Here is a 23,437-nt window from a genome sequence, read left to right as displayed (position 1 = left end):
TGCAATATTAATGTTCAATACACATAGTAAGTTGACTGGTAAGCTAATGTGGCTCATTTCACAGTGGTTTCAGAGTTCTGAAATAAGAGTTAGATGCTAATATTTGTCTAAACTCTACATAGTTGTGTTCTGTAGGTGTCACTATATAGGCAGATACTCAATTTCATAGATCCACAATCCATAGGTAAGGCCGTACAGTAAAATATAAGTATGCTCCCAATGCAATTCTGAAGTCTTATACATTCACGGTGTGAGTTAAACTTTTTTTTTAATACTTAAATAAATAAAAAAAAATAAAAAATTATTGCTTTTTGTTGAATTTCTATAATATTCCAACCTTGTTAAGCATTATTTAGTCAAAATATGGCGTGATTGCACTATTTGAATCCGCTTGCATCACGTTCAATGAAGGACCTTTTAATTTGAAGGCGAACCGCAAACGCCACTATTGTGACTAATCCTTATTGTGGCTTGCTTCACATAGGTCCCTTCGCCCCTATGTACATTTTATACGGACTTTGTTGCGCCATTGAAATGATTCGTGTTAGTCACAGTGTGCCGTGCATTTGAAGTTTACACAATTGTACCGAACTTATGTCTCTATATAACGTTGTTAGTTTGTGTTTTAGAATAGCTCGCTTCACATACTGCAGTGTCACCTGGAGCGCGCCTCAAGGACGTCGTCTACAAAGTTTCTCTGCGTTGGAAGTTGAGTGGCTATAGCTAGTTAGGACTCTGTTTTCGTACTTATTGGCTAGCAATGTGTTGTCATTCGTAAGTAACATCAGATATGTTTTAACTCAATCATGAGTTATAATAACTAGTCCTTATTGACAAACGTTAACAAAGTCCACGCTTTGAAAGGTAGTAGCTAGCTACCTAACGTCGCTACCATTGGTTATAGCTAGCGAAATTAGCTAACGTTGCATGTACGAGTTTGGCGTAACTTGATAAAGAGAGGCAATGTTACCAGTAATCGAATACACTTAAAGTGTTTTTCTATTTGCAAGTTAGCTTGTTTACTGGATACGTTATTTCTACATTGGCTTGAGAGGCTGTTAGATGCTGATTATGATACATTCTAATCAATTCCATACAACTGTGTTTCAGGGCGAAATATTCTAATCATTCAATTAACAGATAATTCTCAAATAAGAGGCCAGCAGCCGTGTTTTTGACAGCTTTTGAGTATAACGGTAGTCCTGTCTGTCTTTAGAGGGGCGTTTACCGCGAAGTGTCGAACTAGCCGCCCTCAGTTTGCTAATGTGCAGCACCAGCTAACGTTTTAATCTGTAACTACTGTAACGTTAACTGTAACTCGCCAGCTAGCTTGGATATTATGTAATGTCAATGAGTTTTCTACTGAACCAGCATTCTATGATGCAGTAATGTCAATTCTGCTGTCCATTTAGAATTTATAGCTAACGAATTCATGTTAGTTTTTGCTTACTGTCTGAGTTAAGTAGATTGCTAGCAAAAATAGCTAACTTGACTGCATCCTGTTGGCTTCTTTTAACATTTGACAGCACCATACATAAACTGTAGCTAGCTACGTCACGTGAGCAAGGGAATAACAGCGCACGAGCTAGCAAGCTACATCAATACTTTTCCAACGGGGAATGCAGCAAATCATTCAGCGCTACACGAGGAATATTTCCTGTGAAGACGGATTAGAAGCCATAGAGCTCAGAAATTCAGCGTTGCACGAGGAATATTTCCTGTGAAGACGGATTAGAAGCCATAGAGCTCAGAATTCCAGCCAAGTCGAACTGAATGGATATGATCTAGTTTGGAAAACTCCCATGTCTGATTAAGGTAACATGTCGTCGAATGTGTGATTTGATTGCATCTTGTTGTATTTGGCAGCTATCTTGCATGATCTAGCTAGTTACAGCCATACATCCCGTAACGTTACCTCATAACGTTAGGAGATATTTTATTGTGCAATGGTTCAGCTATAAGGTAGTGTGACCCCCGTGCTCTCTTCTTTAGTTAGACGCCCTTCTTGTCAGTGTAAAAATTATGCGTCTCAGTAGAGCATTTTATCGCCATGTCGATCCCTGAGCCCATTGGTGATTTTATTAGCCACACAAAGCTTACAAGCTTCATGTACATACTTTAGTTTATATGATGTAATAATCACTTTCTCCTGTTTAACTTGATGCAATTCCCAGTCGCAGCCAATAGGTTGCACCACTGCGACCCTTCATATTTAGCTAGCGAGAACAGGGGTCTTCAACCTTCTCTTTGCCAGGGACCCCCTCGCAGACAACCAGGGACCCCCCCACCACCCACACACACACAATTGTTCACATCTTGTCTTATCGTCAGGTGAATGATAATGGAAAGGAGAAGTCATCAACATTTTAAAATGAATAGGTTTGGTAGATGGATTTCCCACATCATTGGAGCAAGTGTAAACGCTTACCTTTCTAGCAAATAGGCTGTTAATTCCAAACACATTTTTTTGCTAAGAGCAGCTGTTTAGTTGGTTAGTCATGTGTTGGCAAAATTAATTTTCATGTCAAGAAAGATTCTCAGTCAGTGGCACTTGCTGCTCTGGTAGCCTATTATTGTGTGCGTTTTCAAAGCCTATGTTAGGTACTCCAGTGAGTGTAATTGGCTCAGTATTAGGAGTTGAGAAATAAAGTTGTTGTCATTAGCAGGGTTGGGTAGGTTACTTTCTAAATGTAATCAGTAAAGTAATTTTTGGATAACCCTAACTCAAAAACGTAATCTGATTACATTCAGTTACTTGTAGATTACTTTCCCCTTAAGAGGCATTAGAATACAACAATGTGTGTTGCAGGATAAATCAATGTTGAAGTTTACATAGCTGGCCATATGGATGTTACGTTTTACTTAATGGGTTGGTTATGTAGGCTTCTAACCCATTGCGTTCTACTACATATAATAAATAATATGATTAAATGAGACTTTGGTTTTTAATGTAAAGATATATCAGAATTCCAGTCATTCCAATAAATTAAATACCCTTTGATCTTCAAGAATAGAACTTGGAAATATGGAAGTATAGGTTAGCCAAATTGTTTTACCTGAGTGTAACCGATGTGAAATGGCTAGTTAGTTAGCGTTGGTGCGCGCTAGTGGCGTTTCAATCGGTGACGTCACTTGCTCTGAGACCTTGAAGTAGTGGTTCCCCTTGCTCTGCAAGGGCCGCGGCTTTTGTGGAGCGATGGGTAACGATGCTTCGTGGGTGACTGTTGACGTGTGCAGAGCGTCCCTGGTTTGTGCCCAGGTCGGGGGGAGGGGATGGACGTAAAGTCTATACTGTTACATTGATGCTGTTGACCCGGATCACTGGTTGCTGCGGAAAACGAGGAGGTCAAAAGGGGGGTGAGTGTAACTGATGTGAAATGGCTAGCTAGTTAGCGGTGGTGCGCGCTAGTGGCGTTTCAATCGGTGACGTCACTTGCTCTGAGACCTTGAAGTAGTGGTTCCCCTTGCTCTGCAAGGGCCGCGGCTTTTGTGGAGCGATGCTTCGAGGGTGACTGTTGATGTGTGCAGAGCGTCCCTGGTTCGCGTCCAGGTCGGGGCGAGGGGACGGACCTAAAGTCTATACTGTTACATGAGCATGACCCCAAAACTAAGGACTTATTAGCCAGTCGTACTTTGTTGTTTATTTGTTGTCATGGACTGATTGGGCTCATTAATTTGAGTTTAAAAATAAATGCTGCGCTCATGGAATGGCATGCTTTGAGCACTACTGAAAAGTGCATTTGCTATAGGCCTATTGTTTACCTTTTTGTTGGTGGCACTTTGATATCTTGATAATGTGCAACTGTTTTTAAAGGGTAAATCCACAGGTGAAACAATAACAAAACGGTCGCCACGCCTCTTGGTAAAAAGCTGAGGAATGGGCCTGGAGAAATGTAACCACTCCCAGATTAATAGACAGAGCTATGGCTGCAAGGACTGACCCTCCATTATATACAAATAGTTGTTTTAACCATGTTATGAGGCTATACAGTGTTTGTTTACGTTTACAATGTTTACAAACATTGGTGTAAAACAAGCTTATATTTTGAGTTTTAATGGAGTGTGACAGTTGAACTAAGCTCATGAGGCATAAGTTATATTCCTCATGAATCAAAGGATGTATATTTACTCACTCACTCACACTCTCTCTCTACCTGTCAAAAGTTTTAGAACACCTACTCATTCAAGGGTTTTTCTTTATTTAGACTATTTTCTACATTGTAGAATAATAGTGAAGACATCAAAATGATGAAATAACACATGGAATCATGTAGTAACTAAAAAAGTGTTAAATAAATCAAAATATATTTGAGATTCTTCAAAGTTGCCACCCTTTGCCTTAATGACAGCTTTGCACGCTCTTGGCATTCTCTCAACCAGCTTCATGAGGTAGTCACCTGGAATGCATTTCAATTAACAGGTGTGCCTTGTTAATTTGTGGAATTGATTTCTTAATTTGTTTGAGTCAATCAGTTGTGACAAGGTAGGGGGGTAAATAGAAGATAGCCCTATTTGGTAAAAGACCAAGTCCATATTATGGCAAGAACAGCTCAAATAAGCAAAGAGAAATGACAGTCCATCATTACTTTAAGACATGAAGGTCTGTCGATGTGGAACATTTCAATAACTTTGAAAGTTTCTTCAAGTGCAGTCGCTAAAACCGTCAAGTGCTATGAGGAAACTGGCTCTAAATGATGACCGCCACAGGAAAGGAAGATCCAGGGTTACCTCTTTAGCAGAGGATAAGTTCATTAGAGTTACCAGCCTCATAAATTGCAGCCCAAATAAATGCTTCACAGAGTTCAAGTAACAGACTCATCTCAACATCAACTGTTCAGTGGAGACTGTGTGAATCAGGCCTTCATGGTCGAATTGCTGCAAAGAAACCACTACTAAAGGACACCAATAAGAAGACTTGCTTGGGCCAAGAAACATGAGCAATGGACATTAGACCTGTGGAAATGTTTCCTTTAGTCTTGAGTCCAAAGTTGAGATTTTAGGTTCCAACCCCTGGGTCTTTGTGAGACGTGGTGCTGGTGATCTCTGCATGTGTATTTCCCATTGTAGAGCATGGAGGTGTTATGGCGTGACACTGTCAGTGATTTATTTAGAATTGAAGGTACACTTAACCATCATGGCTACCATAGCTTTCTGCAGCGATAAGCCATCCCATCTGGTTTGGGCTTAGTCCCACTATCATTTTTTCCCCCAACAGGACAGTGGCCCAACACACCTCCAGGCTGTGTAAGGGCTATTTTGCCAAGGAGAGTGATGGAGTGCTGCATCGGATGACCTCGACTCCACAATCCCCGACCTCAACCAAATTGAGATGGTTTTTGGATGAGTTGTACCGCAGAGTGAAGGAAAAGCAACCAGCAAGTTTCATAGTTGTGATGTAAAAAATAAAAACCTGTGTATGTATGTATGTATGTATGTATATATATGTGTGTGTGTATATATATATATATATATATATATATCCATATCCAAAAATAGACAAAGGGTCAATCAAAAGTGTGCAAGTTTGAACATTAGGCTTGTGGATTTTTTTTTATCAGTGTGAATTAGATTGAGCAATAAAAGTCCCACTTTTTTTTCGTAGTCTTGGCTCCGCACTATGCAGCTGTTGCAAGAACACATTTTTTCCCACTGGCTGTCCACTGGTTTAAAGAACAATGATTGCTAGGCAGCTTAATCTTCTTGAATTCAACCATTATTGGGTCCAAATACACATTTAAATTTGTGACGTAGCCGTATCGCCGTAGACTACACCACTGCAGTCGTCCTTACCTCCAAGCGTTTATTCAAGTTGGGTAATCTTTGGATGCCGACAGCAGTTGCACCATTGGAAGACTTAGCTTGGACTGTAGCCTAAAAAAGCCTATTCCTGCTCTTTTCCCACAATCCATCAAACACATTTGGTGTGCCATTATCTTGATCTCTGACTTGTGGTCAGACTCATTTAGGTGGAACAAACTTAAACTTGCTCCTTTTTTTCAATGCTGATTTGTATTTAATTGAAACAACAGAAGGGACAAAGATTTTGTTTAAACTGGAGATTTAAACGATGATGTCGAATCCTCCTGGTTTATCGACCTTGCCATCGTACTGAACTAGTTCCCGACTGTGCTTCACAGAAGGACAGTTTTTAAATGTGCCAATTAAGATTTACATTTTGATTGGTCTGGTAAGTTCATTTTCTTCAACTCGTGTTGAGAGTTTCTAACCATTTCAACGTGTGGACCATGGTCTCACATCTTTTGGTCTGATATATTAATTCTTAGCGAGTCCTTTTAAGCACTCTGGTCGGAAAGGGCGGTTCCATCACGCTGACAAGCTCTCTGACCTCATTTGGGGCGTGGCTACTTGATGTGCTAAGTATACGATTATAAGTTCTCTTATGACTCCTAAAATCAAATTCCTATCTTAACAAAAATAGTTTTACCCATTTTCATATCTCAGACAATGTATTGGATGGAAACTTGACAGCATGAGGGGGTTTCCGTCCTAAGTTACAGTATTTGGTTCATACAGTTTTTAATGACCTCGCCAAATAAAAAGTAATATGACATTGGTCAGCAGGGACCTAAAGAATATTCTTAACATTCCTAAATTAGCAGCATTGTTCCAAAATTAACTTTTGGATGGTAGTTTTGGCAGCAGGTATTCTGTAGACAAGGACATTCCTTTACCAATACTGAAGAGCCAGGGGGAGATTCCCCTTCTGCCTATGTTATGACAGAGTGTTAATGGTGTCAGAACATTATCAAAATGTTTTTTGTTGTTGGCAGAAATGCTTTCTTGAACGTGAACTTTTATGTGCCTTAAACTTGTATGCCATCTTTAAATACAAATAAAATTGTTCAATTACGAGCCTTGTTGGTTAAGCCACATAAAAAGACCGCAACCTTCCCACTAGCCATGATTGGCTGAGATAATGTGTGGGCTGGACATACAGAGAGAGGAGTTCGGATTGGTCTGCCCTATTGAAGCCTTTTTGCGTTGGTCAGTCTGTTGGCTATCATGTCGAACGTGGCTTTAAAAAAAAAATGTAGCTGCATAAGTGTTGCTCTCCACTTTCTGGAGGATCGAGTTTTGAAATCAGTGAAATTAGAGTATGATAGCTAAAGAGTTGGGACAACACCTGCTTCAGGATTATGTCTTCAAACTAAGGGCATTTGTGTCATGGATCCGTGACAGGGAGACTCGTCCAACATGCATGATTATGTATACAGGTAAGATGGTCTAGCGATCTACATTTTCAGATATTACACGTTTCTAATTTTGACAGTGGTTTTATTTCAAGCTAAAGTGTATATTAGCTAGCGTTAGCTGGCTGGCCCGTTAGCTAACGTGATGTGTGTGTGTGTGCTCTCACATGTTGTTTACCTAGCGATGTTCATTGTTTACCTAGGTAGCTAGCTACATGTCTTAAGCTAAAGTGTACAACACCAGTTGAATATGTCTGGTGTTAGTAAACGTTGGCTAAAAAGCATAATGAAATTGTTGCCAGCAGAGCTGGTTAGGCTGTTTTACCTCTGGATAACTTGAAACCATTCAACGACCAGAGTGTCAAGTGTGTGTGCTCTGAAAGCAAGGAGATAGATGGGTGGGGCTAAAGCTTAAGAGGGTGTGAACGTTGCTGAATGAGTGTACACGATGAGCTTGCTCCACACAAATGCCATTTATCAACTTTCAAAGCAGAATTACTTTCCCATTGTTCCTCAAATACAGTGTATGATATACCATGTAGCTCTGAGTCTCTACTTTTATCCAATGTAAAAAAAAATATATATATTTAAAAAAATCATAATGTTTGTTACATAAGACTGACTCCAGGTGGTGAGTCACAAATCGTTATAGCCTTATTCTAAAACTGATAATTGTATCTCATCAATCTACACGCAATACCCCATAGTGACAAAAAACAGATACCTTATTTACATAAGTATTCAGACCTTTTGCTAGGAGACTTGAAATTGAGCTCGGGTGCATCCTGTTTCCATTGATCATCCTGAATGCTTCTACAACTTGATTGGAGTCCACCTGTGGTAAATTAAATTGATTGGACAGGATTTTGATTATTTTTTTAATCAAATGTGTTTTTTGGGGGGCCTGAAATGCCTTCTTGAACGTGTGAACTTTCATGTGCCTTAATAACAAACTTGTATGCCAGCTGTTCAATTATGAGCCTAGTTGGTTTAGCCCCAGACAAAGTCAGCAACCTTCCCGCTAGCCATGATTGACTGAGATATTGAGTGTGCTGGACATTCCGAGAGGAGTTCTGATTGGTCTGCCGTGTAGCACGTTGGAGCTGGTCAGTATGTGTAGGTAATCTTGTCTAACGTGGCTTAAAAAAAATTGTACTCCATAATAGAACTGCGTAAGTGTTGCTCTCCACTTTTTTGAGGACCGAGTTTTAAAATCAGTGGAATTACAGTATGATAGCTAAGGAGATGGAGAAAACACCTGCATCCGCAACCATAGCATCCGTGACAGAGGGGGAGAAGCCTCCATCTATGTATACAGGTAAGATAGTCTAGCTAGCTACATTTTCAGATATTACACTTCTAATTTTGTCAGTCGTTTTCATTTCAAGTTAGTGTACTGTTAGCTAGCTGGCTTATTAGCTAACGTTACGTGTATTATAATATTATTTGTATCTTGGAGCCATTTGCTTTGCTAGCTAACATTGAACCTGGTTGGTTAGCTACCTGCAGATTCATGCAGGGTAGTAACGACATGAGTTTGGATTATGGTTCATAACATAAAACCAGGATAACCAGCTCTGCAGGGTGAGCAAAATGGTCGGAGTTAGCTGCTCTCTCATTTGTGTCTGTAAGTAGCTATTAAGCTAGCGAATGTTAGCTTGGGTGTTTGACTGCTGGATCAACCCTTTGAGATGGGTGGGGCTAAAGCTTAAGAGTGTGTGAATGATGCTGAATTGGTGTGAACAAAGAAGAGCTCTCCAATAGGTGTACCAAAACATTCAAAGGAGATGGTTGTCCTTCTGGAAGGTTCTCCCATCTCCACAGAGGAACTCTGGAGCTCTGTCAAAGTGACCATCAGGTTCTTGGTTACATCCCTGGCCGAGGCCCTTCTTCGCCAATTGCTCAGTTTTGCCGGGCGGCCAGCTCATTTAAGAATAATGGAGGCCACTGTGCTCTTGGACCTTCAATGCTGCAAAAAATGTTTTGGTACCCTTCCCTAGATCTGTGCCTCGACACAATCTTGTCTCGGAGCTCTACGCACAATTCCTTTGACCTCATGACTTGGTTTTTGCTCTTACATGCACTGTCAACTGTGGGACCTTATATAGTGAGGTGTGTGCTTTTCCAAATCATGTCCAATCAATTGAACTTACCACTGCTGGACTCCAATCAGGTTGTAGAAACATCTCAAGGATGATCAATGGAAACAGGATGCACCTGAGCTCAATTTCGAGTCTCATAGCAAAGGGTCTGAATAATTATGTAAATACAATATTTCTGGAGAAAAAATGAGGGCATACATCTGTAGATGGAGGGAACAAAAATAATTGTCAATTTTAGAATAAAGCTGTAATGTAATAAAACTTTCCAGAAGCACTGTAAATGGATAGGGATAAATTGAAATGTTTCTTACAGAAGAAATATGAAATGCATAAGCATGGTAGCAATTGAAAGGGAACAATTTGGAGATTATGGGAAATTGTTAGACATGTTGTGGACAATTGACAAAACTAAATCCAAACATTCCACTTGATTTTATGTACATTTTCCATTTACTATACTTTTGGCCACATTTGTTAACTAAATCTGAAAAATGCGCTGGATACATTCAGTAAGAATATTCCTGGAAATGTGGGGTAGGACAACAAATGCAAGGGTTTGAGTGAGAGGACTAACTGGTGTCTTCAAATGACCACAAACACCTCTCCAACATGTGCACAGTTCCTAAGTAATTTCAATGCACTTTTATGACTCATAGTCTTCAACTAGGTTTAAAACATTTTTTTTCTTTAGCTCTCCTAGCTGTGCCGTTGAGGAACTTAGAGCAGGCACATTTGTAGTTGTTTTGTTTGTTACACAACCCTGCATCCCCGCAATCACACAGTTACAGTTCTTTACCATTCAGAAAACAGCCCATTTAGAAAATAAAATAAAAATCGCAATCTAATAAAAGAGCTTTCTATAGGTTACTATTTATTTCTCAGCTTTCCTAATATTAAGCACTTTGCTTATCTTTACAACGGGAGTATGTGTGCATTGCTGTGCTTATAATGTGAAGAAATAGCCTAATAGTTAATCAACATTTTGAGCTAATTGTTATCTGTTGCATCAGCCACGTTGCATAACAGCAAAGAGCAGCTGTTTTTGAGGTAGTTAGATCAGTTTTTATTCAACACTTTTACAAAACATAAAATGTGCCCCCTACCTCCACTCGCACTACAACCAGCACTGCAGCTGCAATGAATTAGTAGCGAAGTGTAATGTTCCCTCTAAGCTGCGAGCTTCCCTTGGAGTACCGTGCAGAATAAGTATCATCAGCCTGCTCAGTGAAGCACGGGATTGAACATCACTCAACTTTCTAGACATTTCTCCTTTAGTTACCACTATCAATGTTTCACTCTACTGTGGGTATTGTGTTTGAATCAATGCAATATTATCCACTTTCATTGTAACCTACATTACTTTGCACCATGACTGTGGGGCCACAAACGCCTCCAACTCAATCAAGTTTGTAGACGACCCAACAGTAGAAGGCCTGATTACCAACAATAACGAAACAGCCTTTAGGGAGGAAGTGGGGGCCCTTGCAGAGTCTTTGAGGGAGATGTTATTTTCCTTCCACATCAACAAACGAAAGAGCTGATCGTGGAGTTTGAGACAGCAGAGGGAGCACGCCCCTGTCCACATCGATGGCACCGCAGCGGAGAAGGTGGAAAGCTTAAAGTTCCTCAGCATACACATCACTGACAATCTGTCATGGTCCACCCACATTTTCCTGGCACCACAGTGCCTCTTCAACCTTAGGAGGCTGAAAACTTTCTGCATGGCCCCTAAGACCCTCACTAACTTTTACAGATGTACAGTTGAGAGAATCCTGTCGGTCTGTATCACCTCCTGCTATGGCAATGCACCTCCCGCAACCGCAGGGCTCTCCAGAGGGTGGGACGGTCTTCCCAAAGCATGACAGAGGGCACGCTGCCTGGCCTCCTGGACACTTACAGCACCCGACGTCAAAGGTCATCAAGGACATTAACCACCCAAGCCACGGCCTGTTCACCCCGCAATCATCCAGAAGGCGACGTCAGTACAGGTGCATTAAAGCTGGGACCGAAAGAGTGAAAAACAGCTATCTCATGGCCATCAGACTGTTAAATAGCCATCACTAGCTGGCTACCACCCTGTTACTCAACACTGCACCTTAGTGGCAGCCTTATGTACATAGTACAGCACTTAGCCACCAAAACAAGCCATACATGTACCCGCCAATTTGTGGAGTCAACAAAAGTCAGAAATAGTGTTATAAATATTCACTTACCTATCTTCATCGGAATGCACTCAGGAATTCCAGTTCCATAATAAATGTTTGTTTTGTTCGATAAAGTACATCTTTATGTCCAAAACCTCTTTTTGTTCACACGTTTAGTTCACTAATCCAAATGCACAAAGCACGGGCACTAAGTCCAGACAAGGCCAAAGTTCCGTTAAAGTTGGTAGAAACATGTCAAACAATGTATATAATCAATCTTTAGGATGTTTTTATCATAAATCTTCAATAATATTCCAACCGGACAATTCCGTTGGCATTAGAAAGGAAAGGGAACGACCGTCGCGCTCACACGCAAGACTAAACTAAAGGCTTTCAGCCTGACCACTTGTTGAAACAGCTCTTATTCGCTCCCCTTTCACAAAAGAAGCCTGAAACAACTTTCTAACTTTCTAAGACTGTTGACATCTACTGGAAGCCTTAGGAAGTGCAATCTGACACCATTTAAACTGGATATTGGATAGGCAATCACTTGAAAAACTACACCTCAGATTTCCCACTTCATGGTTGGATTTTTCTCAAGTGTTTTGCCTGCCATATGAGTTCTGTTATACTCACAGACATTATTTTAACAGTTTTGGAAACTTTAGAGTGTTTTCTATCCAAATCTACTAATTATATGCATATAGCTTCTGGGCCTGAGTAACAGGCAGTTTACTCTGGGCACCTTATTCATCCAAGCTACTCAATACTGCCCCCCATTCCCAAAGAAGTTAAGTAGCCAATAGGTAGAGGGTATCATCATTTGTCTGATTCTCTGTAATAATGATATGGGAATAATAATGCATTTTATTTTGGTTTCTTATATCAAACATCACAACATTTTTCAGTCACCACCTTGTCTGAAGGACAATCTGATATTTTTCCAGGCCACAACAATAGAAAAACAGTCTGCTTAAACTAATAACACAAACAAATTATTGTATTTTTCTTGTCTATATTGAATATATCATTTAAACATTCAGTGTAGGTTGGAAAAAGTATGTGAACCCCTAGGCTAATGACTTCTCAAAAGCTAATTGGAGTCAGGAGTCAGTTAGCCTGGAATCCAATCAATGAGACGATGTTGGTTAGAGCTGCCTTGCCCTATAAAAAATTGTTTTCTATTCACAAGAAGCATTGCCTGATGTGAACCATACCTCGATCAAAAGATATCTCAGAAGACCTAAGATGAAGAATTGTAGACTTGTATAAAGCTGGAAAGGGTTACAAAAGTATCTCTAAGCCTTGATGTTCATCAATCCACAGTAAAACAAATTGTCTGTAAATGGAGAAATTTCAGCACTGTTGCTACTCTCCCTAGGAGTTGCTGTCCTGCAAAGATGACTACAAAAGCACAGCGCAGAAGGCGGAGCTTAAGAAGAATCTTGGAGTGCCAGCTAAAGACCTCCAGAGATTTCTGTAACATGCTAACATCTCTGTGGACGAGTTTACGATATGTAAAACACTAAACAAAAATGGTGTTCATGGGAGGACACAACCAAGAAGCCACTGCTGCATGTCTGAAGTTTGCAAAAGTGCACCTCGATGTTTCACAGCGCTACTGGCAAAATATTCTGTGGACAGATGAAACTACATCTGAGTTGTTTGGAAGGAACACCCAACACCGTGTGGAGAGAAAAAAAGGCGCTGCACACCAACATCAAAACCTCATCCCAACTGTAAACCATTGTGGTGGAGCATCATGGTTTGTGGCTACTTTGCCACAAAGAAAATAATGTACTTTTTACTCCATACATTTTCCCTCCATACATTTTCCCTGACACCCAAAAGTACTTGTTACATTTTAAATGCTTAGCGGGACAGAAATTAGTCCAATTCACACACTTATCAAGAGAACATCCCTAAAGCCTCTGATCTGGTGGACTCACTATACACAAATGCTTTGTAAATAAAGTCTGAGTGTTGGAGTGTGCCCCTGGCAAGCCGTTTACTTATTTTAATACGAATAATGAAAAATTCCTTTTACTTTTATACTTCAGAATATTTCAAACCAAATACCTTTTTACTAAAGTAGTATTTGACTGGGTGACTTTTATTTGAGTTGTTTTCTGTTACGGTATCTTTGACTTTTTCTCAAGTATGACAATTCGGTGCTTTTTCCACAACTGAGTGTATATCGTATGCTATGGAAGTGTACAGACACTTTTTGAGATTTCGCTTGCAGTGTTTTTCCTATATTAATATAGCATGTTAGCTGTTCCTGTAAACTCTTCCAGTCATTCTGCTAACGCTAGTTAGCAATGGCTCGCAAAAATGCCTTCAACTTCCTTCAAACTGCACGCAGAGACATAAATTGTATTAATGAGTTCATCTGACTCTGGGATAGTAGAAAAGGGTCATAATTGTCAATATGTCGCACTATCCCTTTATGATCTGTGTTGAGTTGGTGTATATTTGTAGCAAACAGAGTGAGCAGTGGTGTGAATGTGATCCACGAGCATACAGCTACCACTTGCTCCTTATCTCCCTCCCTACAGTGCAGTGGCGGCCATCAGTTATATTTCAGATGGTGTCAACATAATTACATTTTCATGCATTTTAGAGTAGTATGTCTTTTTTGAAAGTCAGGGAGCCTTCCAGCAATGAGCTCCCTAAACCCCATCTTTTGCCACCACTGCTGGAAAAAAATCCTAAAGGAAACTCTGACTTGAGCTGTGTTTAAATACTCATACTAACTGCACCAACAGTACTATTTGTGACATACAGTGGGCCAAAAAAGTATTTAGTCAGACACCAATTGTGCAAGTTCTCCCACTTAAAAAGATGAGAGAGGCCTGTAATTTTCATCATGGGTACTATGACAGACAAAATTACACTTTTTTTCTCCAGAAAATCACATTGTAGGATTTTTAATGAATTTATTTGCAAATTATGGTGGAAAATACGTATTTGGTCAATAACAAAAGTTTCTCTCAATACTTTGTTATTTACCCTTTGTTGGCAATGACATGTAGCTACAACATTGGAATATTATTTACACTGCTGTCATGTAGAAGCCAGGAGAGATGTGATCATATGGTTTAATGATCAAATATGTGCGTTGAAATGATTGCATAGTAAATGACAATGTTCCCATTTTAAATTCAAACAATTATTTTTAATTATCAGTCTGTTGCCGTTTTTGAATTGAATTACAAGCACTTTCTAAACCAGTGCTTTCATCCCTGTGTGTGTCAAGCAGGATCAAGAAATGGATAACCAGGACAAGAGCTTAGAGAGAGGTGAAGAGGGAAGCTTCTCGGTTAACGCAGGCAGTTCCAAGTCCACCACATTAACTTCCGTGATGCATTTGCCTGGCTCCACACCCCAGCCTCCAGCCAGAGACTCCTCTAACGGACTGAATGTCACTAAGATTCAGGGTGAGCTCTCCACAGCAGGGACAACCTCCATTGGACTCCCTATAGAGGAGGCTGAAGTGAAGTTAATGGGCAAGGCCCTGAGAATGCAGAATGCACAGAAACAGCAGCAGAATCATCATCAACAGCAGCAGCTGTTTGAGAACTTTGCTCTGTTGGAGGAGAGCATTTCAGATTTGAATCGATCCAACACCCCAGGGAGCTCCGTACTTGGATGTTCTAATTACCTTCTCCCTTTGAAAACTGAGGACTTTTCACCAATGGATAAGGACAGGCTTGACATGGAGACGGTCAGCTTTGGACAGTCACTGAAGGACTTGGATGTCAACGAGAGGCTCCTTGGTGACAATACGCTGGACATTCTGCGGGATTTGGACTTGCCTGGCTCTCTGTCTGACCTGAATGAGTTTTACCTGGCTGACGAGGCCGCTTTCCTTTCCTCCCTGTCAGTGGATGATGCCCTGCTCGTTGACGGCCACATGGAAACCAAGCCCATAGTCAGTAGCAGTGGGGGAAACTGTAAAAATATGAATGGTGTGGGGCAGCAACTGGGCCCAGGGATCTCCATGTCTGTCATCAAGACAGAGAAGGACTCTGACATCTCCTTCATCCAGCTTTACACCCCAGGGGTAATCAAGCAGGAGAACGAGCGCCAGAGCTACTGTCAGATATCCAGCCTGGACATACCTGGTACCCACAGCTCGGTGGGCTCCATGAGTGGGCCGAGTTACCACTACAGCGCAAACACATCGACGGCAGTGTGCGTACAACAGGATCTGAAGCCTGTCTTTGGCCTGTATCCGCCACTGCCCTCTGTCAGTGATGGCTGGAACAGAGGCCAGGAATTTGGGGATGGATCAGGGATGTCAACTCCATCTTTTCCTGTCAGCTTCAGCAGGTAAGTCACTTATTACAAATAGTTTAATGTACTGTGTGCACCTTTGAATGATTTAACCTTGCATGATTTATGAATAAGGAATGATTTTAGGAATATAAATAGATTTTTATTTGAACATTCCTGAATCTGTAACATCCTTGCATTTGTCAATATGAGTCAGAGTAGACGGGGTGCGTTGTCAGCTGGGAGGCCATATTTCCATATCTGTCTTGACTCATCAAACCTTCATTACAAACACATGGTCCCCTTTGAGTTCTCCTTGCTCCCAAAAGGCGCATACAAATTCCTCAGGAGTTAGACACTTTCTTCCTTTGCTATCCTTACTGTGGATCAGGAGCAATAATACTAGGGAGAGGAAGGATGTGACAGTGCATCACTGCACTGCACTGTGGGTTGATTGACTCTATGTGTAGGCTTACAGCAGCAGATGCTAGAATTAACGGAGTAACCTGTCATTAAGCCCTTGAGCAAACAAGTTTATCTGTGTTTGCTTCAGCTGCTGCTCATTCAGAGATTAAAATGGACACACTACCATAGTTTTGCTGTTAATCCCCATACATCTCTCTCATCCAAGGTCACATTGAAGGCTCATTGTACTTTCTCAGCAAAGTTCTTTGGCATCCACAACATCTGAGTGAGATATACAGTTGAAGTCGGAAGTTTACGTACACCTTAGCCAAATACATTCAAACTCAGTTTTTCACAATTCCATTTATTCCTAGTAAAAATTCCCTGTTTTAGGTCAGTTAGGATCACTACTTTTTATTTTAAGATTGTGAAATGTCAGAAAAATAGCAGAGCATGATTTATTTCAGCTTTTATTTCTTTCATTACATTCCCAGTGGGTCAGAAGTTTACATACACTCAATTAGTATTTGGTAGCATTGCCTTTAAATTGTTTAACTTTGGTCAAACATTTTGGGTAGCCTTCCACAAGCTTCCCACAATAAGTTGGGTGAATTTTGGCCCATTCCTCCTGACAGAGCTGGTGTAACTGAGTCAGGTTTGGGCCTCCTTGCTCGCACACACTTTTTCAGTTCTGCCCACACATTTTCTATGGAATTGAGGTCAGGGCTTTGTGATGGCCACTCCAATACCTTGACTTTGTTGTCCTTCAGCCATTTTGCCACAACTTTGGAAGTACAGTGGGGGCAAAAAACTATTTAGTCAGCCACCAATTGTGCAAGTTCTCCCACTTAAAAAGATGAGGCCTGTAATTTTCATCATAGGTACACTTCAACTATGACAGACAAAATGTTCCTCCAAACATAACGATGGTCATTATGATATAAATATTTTTGTACCTGTATCCTCCAGCATTTTCACAAGGTCCTTTTGCTGTTCTGGGATTGATTTGCACTTTTCGCACCATAGTACGTTCATCTCTAGGAGACAGAACTTGTCTCCTTCCTGAGCGGAATGACGGCTACGTGGTCCCATGGTGTTTATACTTGCATACTATTGTTTGTACAGATTAACGTTGTACCTTCAGGCATTTGAAAATTGCTCCCAAGGATGAACCAGAATTGTGGAGGTCTACATTTGTTTTCTGAGGTCTTGGCTGACTTCTTTTGATTTTCCCATGATGTCAAGCAAGGAGGCACTGCGTTTGAAGGTAGGCCTTGAAATACATCCACAGGTACACCTCCAATTGACTCAAATGATGTAATTTAGCCTATCAGAAGCTTCTAAAGCCATGACATCATTTTTTGCAATTTTCCAAGCTGTTTAAAGGCACAGTAAACTTAGTGTATGTAAACCTCTGACCCAATGGAATTGTGATACAGTGAATTAATTATAAGTTATGTAATCTCTATAAACAATTGTTGGAAAAATGACTTGTGTCATGCACAAAGTAGATATCCTAACCGACTTGCCAAAACTATAGTTTGTTAACAAGAAATTTGTAGAGTGGTTAAAAACAACTTTTAATGACTCCAACCTAAGTGTATGTAAACTTCTGACTTCAACTGTAGGTTTTTAATGTACTGTGTAGAATACCTGAAATACTGCACTGAGAGGAGAGACCACAACCATAGTTTTGGAGCTGACTACAACTTTGCACTGATCTGAGTGGTAATTTTTTAGATTCCAGGCATTACTTTTTTGATTCGAGGCTTTTGTATTTTAAGTGGGGATCAGGTGAACAATGCAGCATTTCAACTGCATTTTGCAAACGATATAGCCTTTTGAGGAGTACATGGATTTACTGACTATAGGCTGAAATGCTATCTTAAATTAAAAGTAGGCCTTTGCATGATGATTGTTTTTACTGTTGGTTTCAGATTCAAATAAGTAGGCCAAGCCACTGCTACGATATGACCCTCTCGTTATATCCATTTAAATCTTGGATTTTGTCCTAAACTAACATACTATGTTCTCAGTGGAATATTTGGAGATGGTATGATCTCAAAGTGCATAGGGAGTGCAGTGCTGCAACAGACTTTCCCATCAAAAGGAATGTCTGCATAAACTGTTGATAATTGCACAAAGTTGAGACTCATTCGGGTCAATATGTTTTTCCTTATGACTTGTTAGATGTACAGTATCTCCAATGTGACTTTTTAGTTTTAAAGGGGCAATCTAGGATTAGTACAATCATTTTTGGTTTGAAATTGATGATTTCTTTAACGAACATGTTCAAGGCATGATATTGCATTCAGTGGTACCCATCCTGAGGTTGCTACAACCTAGCTTATGAATGAGTGTTTACAGTGTAGATGCATGGGTCAAGAGAATTGAGTAATCAAGGTGACAGGCAATGACATATTCAATACCGCCGTGTACAGTTTCCTGCATCTAGCTATGGTGTAATCATTAGTCCGACAGTTCCAAACGAGTTTCTATTGGACAAATTCAGGTATGTTTATCCCTGTTCTGTTCAATTTTTAAGAAATGTTTTTCAACAGAATCGCCGGAATGAATACACCCCTGATCACACGTGAGCAGTTCACTTTCATAGCAGCCACATAAAAACAGCATGATCACTTTGTGTGTGTGTGTATACAGTTGAAGTCGGAAGTTTACATACACTTAGATTGGAGTCATTAACTTGTTTTTCAACCACTCCATAAATTATTTGTAAATAAACTATAGGTTTGGCAAGTCTGTTAGGACATTTACTTTGTGCATGACACAAGTAATTTTTCCAACAATTGTTTACAGGTGGATTATTTCACTTATAATTGACTATCACAATTCCATTAGGTCAGAAGTTGACATGTACTACGTTGACTGTGTCTTTAAACAGTTTGGAAAATTCCAGAAAGTAATGTCATGCTTTGGAAGCTTCTGATAGGCTAATTGACATAATTTGAGTCAATTGGAGGTGTACCTGTGGATGTATTTCAAGGTCTACCTTGAACTCTGTACCACGCTCATCTGTACAAACGATAATATGTAAGTATAAAAACCATGGGACCACGCAGCCGTCCTTCCGCTCAGGAAGGAGATGCGCTCAGTTACACCAGCTTTGTCAGGAGGAATGGGCCAAAATTCAAATCTTAAAAAAAAAAAATTTGATTGGTGAATTTTGGACATTCCTCCTGACAGAGCTGACCTACGCTTACTGTTCTCAGGCACCACCATGGCGATACCCTACAGAGTGCTGCTGAGGCTGTTGTGGACCATTGCAAAACGGTGTGTTTTACTCAATTATTTGGTGACTTTAGTAAAAAAAAATATTATTTTTGTTTCTTTTTAGGTTTTTATGAAATTCACTGACGATGAATTTCGACAGAGGTTGTAATACACTGCTGAATAGTGTACAAGGAATAACTTTACTATGCCATACTTTTTCTCAAGCATTGTGCGTTTGTATTGATATCGAGTCACTTATTTTGTCAGACTGCCTCTTTTGCTCTTGGTCTAGGGGTTAGAACAGCGGAGGTTAAGAATGTAGGCTAGTTATCGGCCAAGCTGTCTATTCTTTAGCCTGTGTCACAGGGATGGCTTGTTTACTGTAGTGTCTGCTGTCGGTTAACATATGTAATGGAACCACACGATTATCCCACACTGTGAACATTGCTTTTGTATGTTTTGGAAAACGATTAATAAAAAATATTGTTGTACGTCAAAAAGATGAAGTGTCAGTCAGGACTACACAAAGCCATATGTTCCCTATGTTGTTCCAGACATGTGGGAAAATATGACACACCTGATCTGAATATAGGATTAGGCTGATTTGTTGGTTGAGCCCTTTATAAACGTTTCTTATCAGATGTGTTTTTGGAATACAAATAGACTGCTTTGTTTGGCCTGAACAGACAAACATTTTTAACTGCTTTAACTAGTTCGTTAGGTGTGCATTTTTGATGTAAGGTTATCTTGAAAGCGATAGAATAGGCTTAGTAAATGGCAGAATTGTACGTGGAATAATGTAAAAATGCTATAGTTCAGTGGTCTTCAACCTTGCCCAGGGACCCCCTCCCAGGCAAACCGGAGACCTAGGGACCCAAATCATACATTAGCAAAAATAAATGTATCACATCTTGGCATCAGGTGAATGATAATGGCAAGGAAATGTAATCAAAAAAATGGTAAATTAATATATTGACCTCCCCAAATTAGATTTGGAATAGGAAGTGTATACTCTCAACAGCCTATTAGCTAGAGAGGTAACTCCAAACACATTTTTGCTAACGGCAGCTGTTTTTGCTGGTTAAAGAAATTTTAGCCATGTGTTGGCAAAGCTGTACAGTGGGGCTAAAAAGTATTTAGTCAGCCACCAATTGTGCAAGTTCTCCCACTTAAAAAGATGAGGCCTGTAATTTTCATCATAGGTACACTTCAACTATGACAGACAAAATGAGAAGAAAGAAAATCCAGAAAATCACATTGTAGGATTTTTAATGAATTTATTTGCAAATTATGTTGGAAAATAAGTATTTGGTCACCTACAAACAAGCAAGATTTCTGGCTCCCACAGACCTGTAACTTCTTTAAGAGGCTCCTCTGTCCTCCACTCGTTACCTGTATTAATGGCACCTGTTTGAACTTGTTATCAGTATAAAAGACACCTGTCCACAACCTCAAACAGTCACACTCCAAACTCCACTATGGCTAAGACCAAAGAGCTGTCAAAGGACACCAGAAACAAAATTGTAGACCTGCACCAGGCTGGGAAGACTGAATCTGCAATAGGTAAGCAGCTTGGTTTGAAGAAATCCACTGTGGGAGCAATTATTAGGAAATGGAAGACATACAAGAACACTGATAATCTCCCTCGATCTGGGGCTCCACGCAAGATCTCACCCCGTGGGGTCAAAATGATCACAAGAAAGGTGAGAAAAAATCCCAGAACCACATGGGGGGACCTAGTGAATGACCTGCAGAGAGCTGGGACCAAAGTAACAAAGCCTACCATCAGTAACACACTACGCCGCCAGGGACTCAAATCCTGCAGTGCCAGACGTGTCCCCCTGCTTAAGCCAGTACATGTCCAGGCCCGTCTGAAGTTTGCTAGAGAGCATTTGGATGATCCAGAAGAAGATTGGGAGAATGTCATGTGGTCAGATGAAACCAAAATACAACTTTTTGGTAAAAACTCAACTCGTTGTGTTTGGAGGACAAAGAATGCTGAGTTGCATCCAAATAACACCATACCTACTGTGAAGCATGGGGGTGGAAACATCATGCTTTGGGGCTGTTTTTCTGCAAAGGGACCAGGACGACTGATCCGTGTAAAGGAAAGAATGAATGTATCGTGAGATTTTGAGTGAAAACCTCATTCCATCAGCAAGGGCATTGAAGATGAAACGTGGCTGGGTCTTTTCAGCATGACAATGAACCCAAACACACCGCCCGGGCAACGAAGGAGTGGCTTCGTAAGAAGCATTTCTAGGTCCTGGAGTGGCCTAGCCAGTCTCCAGATCTCAACCCCATAGAAAATCTTTGGAGGGAGTTGAAAGTCCGTGTTGCCCAGCAACAGCCCCAAAACATCACTGCTCTAGAGGAGATCTGCATGGAGGAATGGGCCAAAATACCAGCAACAGTGTGAAAACCTTGTGAAGACTTACAGAAACGTTTGACCTCTGTCATTGCCAACAAAGGGTATATAACAAAGTATTGAGAAACTTGTGTTATTGATCAAATACTTATTTTCCACCATAATTTGCAAATAAATTCATTAAAAATCCTTCAATGTGATTTTCTGGATTTGCTTTTCTCATTTTCTGTCATAGTTGAAGTGTACCTATGATAAATTACAGGCCTCATCTTTTTAAGTGGGAGAACTTGCACAATTGGTGGCTGACTAAATACTTTTTAGCCCTACTGCACTGTATGACAGTTGTCTATTTGCATGTTGGCCTACTGCAGCTCTGATTGGTCATGGCGCTCCAGTCTGTGTAGATTACGTGCCTGAGTTGTGCCTGTCAGTGAAACAAAATACTACTCTGATGTGTTCTGCCTACAACAAAATCTCTTGCTTAGTTTTGCATGCGTTTGTTTTGTTTCGGTATGTTGCATTGAAAGTGTCTAATGTTGAGTCGATCACAATTCCCACAGTAAAGGGAAACGCTGATTTAATATTTATTCTGCGCTGCAGTCCAGGGGGAGCTTCGCGTTGTTTAGAGGGAACATTGGCCAGCGGCACTTGCCACACTGATAGCCTATTTGCGGCTTTTTTAATTCCTGGAACTACCCGTCCCGGATCCGGGAGAATTGTCATCAACTACACTAATTAGCATAGCGCAACAGTCCAAAAATATTACTAGAAAATATTCATATTAATGAAATCACAAGTGAAATGTAGTGAAACACAGCTTAGCCTTTCGTTAATCACCCTGTCATCTCAGATTTTGAAATTATGCTTTACAGCCAAAGCAAGACACGCGTTTGTGTAAGTTTATCGATAGCATAGCATTATGTCCAGCTAGCAGCAGGAAGCTTGGTCACAAATCAGAAAAGCAATCAAATTAACCATTTACCTTTGAGCTTCGGATGTTTTACCTCACGAGACTCCCAGTTAGACAGCAAATGTTCCTTTTGTTCCATAAAGATTATTTTTATACCCAAAATACCTCAGTTTGTTGGTCACGTTATGTTCAGAAATCCACCGGAAATAGCGGTCACGACAACACCGAAAAAATGTCCAAATTATATCCATAATATTGACAGAAACATGGCAAATGTTTTTTATAATCAATTCTCAAGATGTTTTCAAATATCTATTAGATAATATATCAACCGGAACAATTGCCTTTTTCAGTAGGAGCGAGAGGAAAAATGACTACCTCTGTCACTCAGAGCCCTCAGCTGGCCACTTACGTAATGTAGTCGTTTACGCTCATTCTTCAACATAAAGGTGTGAAACTACGTCAAAATGCTGTAGACACCTTAGGGAATACGTAGAAAAAGGAATCGGGTTGATATCCTTTTCAATGGCCAATAGGAACAGAATGGTTTCAAAATAAGGGGCACTTCCTGATTTGGATTTTCCTCAGGGTTTCGCCTGTAATATCAGTTCTGTTATACTCACAGACAACATTTATTTTTTTGAATTTTACCCCTTTTTCTCCCCAATTTCGTGGTATCCAATTGTTTAGTAGCTGCTATCTTGTCTCATCGCTACAACTCCAGTACGGGCTCAGGAGAGACAAAGGTTGAAAGTCATGTGTCCGCCGATACACAACCCAACCAAGCC

The 23,437-nt window shown here is 40.4% G+C and overlaps 1 protein-coding gene across 5 annotated transcripts in view; it reads left to right on the top strand.

Moving 5' to 3' along the window:
* The first annotated feature begins 471 nt into the window (after positions 1–471).
* LOC110537769 (glucocorticoid receptor-like) overlaps positions 472–23,437 on the top strand; it is a 92,770-nt gene continuing 69,804 nt past the window's right edge. The window contains exons 1-3 of one of the 5 annotated variants that reach the window (XM_036937781.1): positions 474–708; positions 1,527–1,815; positions 14,720–15,792. In XM_036937781.1, coding sequence (XP_036793676.1) covers positions 14,729–15,792 — 1,064 coding nt within the window. In that variant the 5' untranslated portion in view covers positions 474–708; positions 1,527–1,815; positions 14,720–14,728. Of the gene's footprint in view, positions 1,816–14,716; positions 15,793–23,437 lie in introns of all 5 variants that reach the window. The other 4 variants (XM_021624141.2, XM_036937779.1, XM_021624143.2 and 1 more) reach the window with 4 other exon arrangements.

The sequence above is a fragment of the Oncorhynchus mykiss genome, chromosome 12 (genome assembly GCF_013265735.2).
Source record: "Oncorhynchus mykiss isolate Arlee chromosome 12, USDA_OmykA_1.1, whole genome shotgun sequence".
Classification (NCBI taxonomy): Eukaryota; Metazoa; Chordata; class Actinopteri; order Salmoniformes; family Salmonidae; genus Oncorhynchus; species Oncorhynchus mykiss.
The sequence above is the reverse complement of the archived record's forward strand: the minus strand, read 5'-3'. Positions and strand labels throughout refer to the sequence as shown.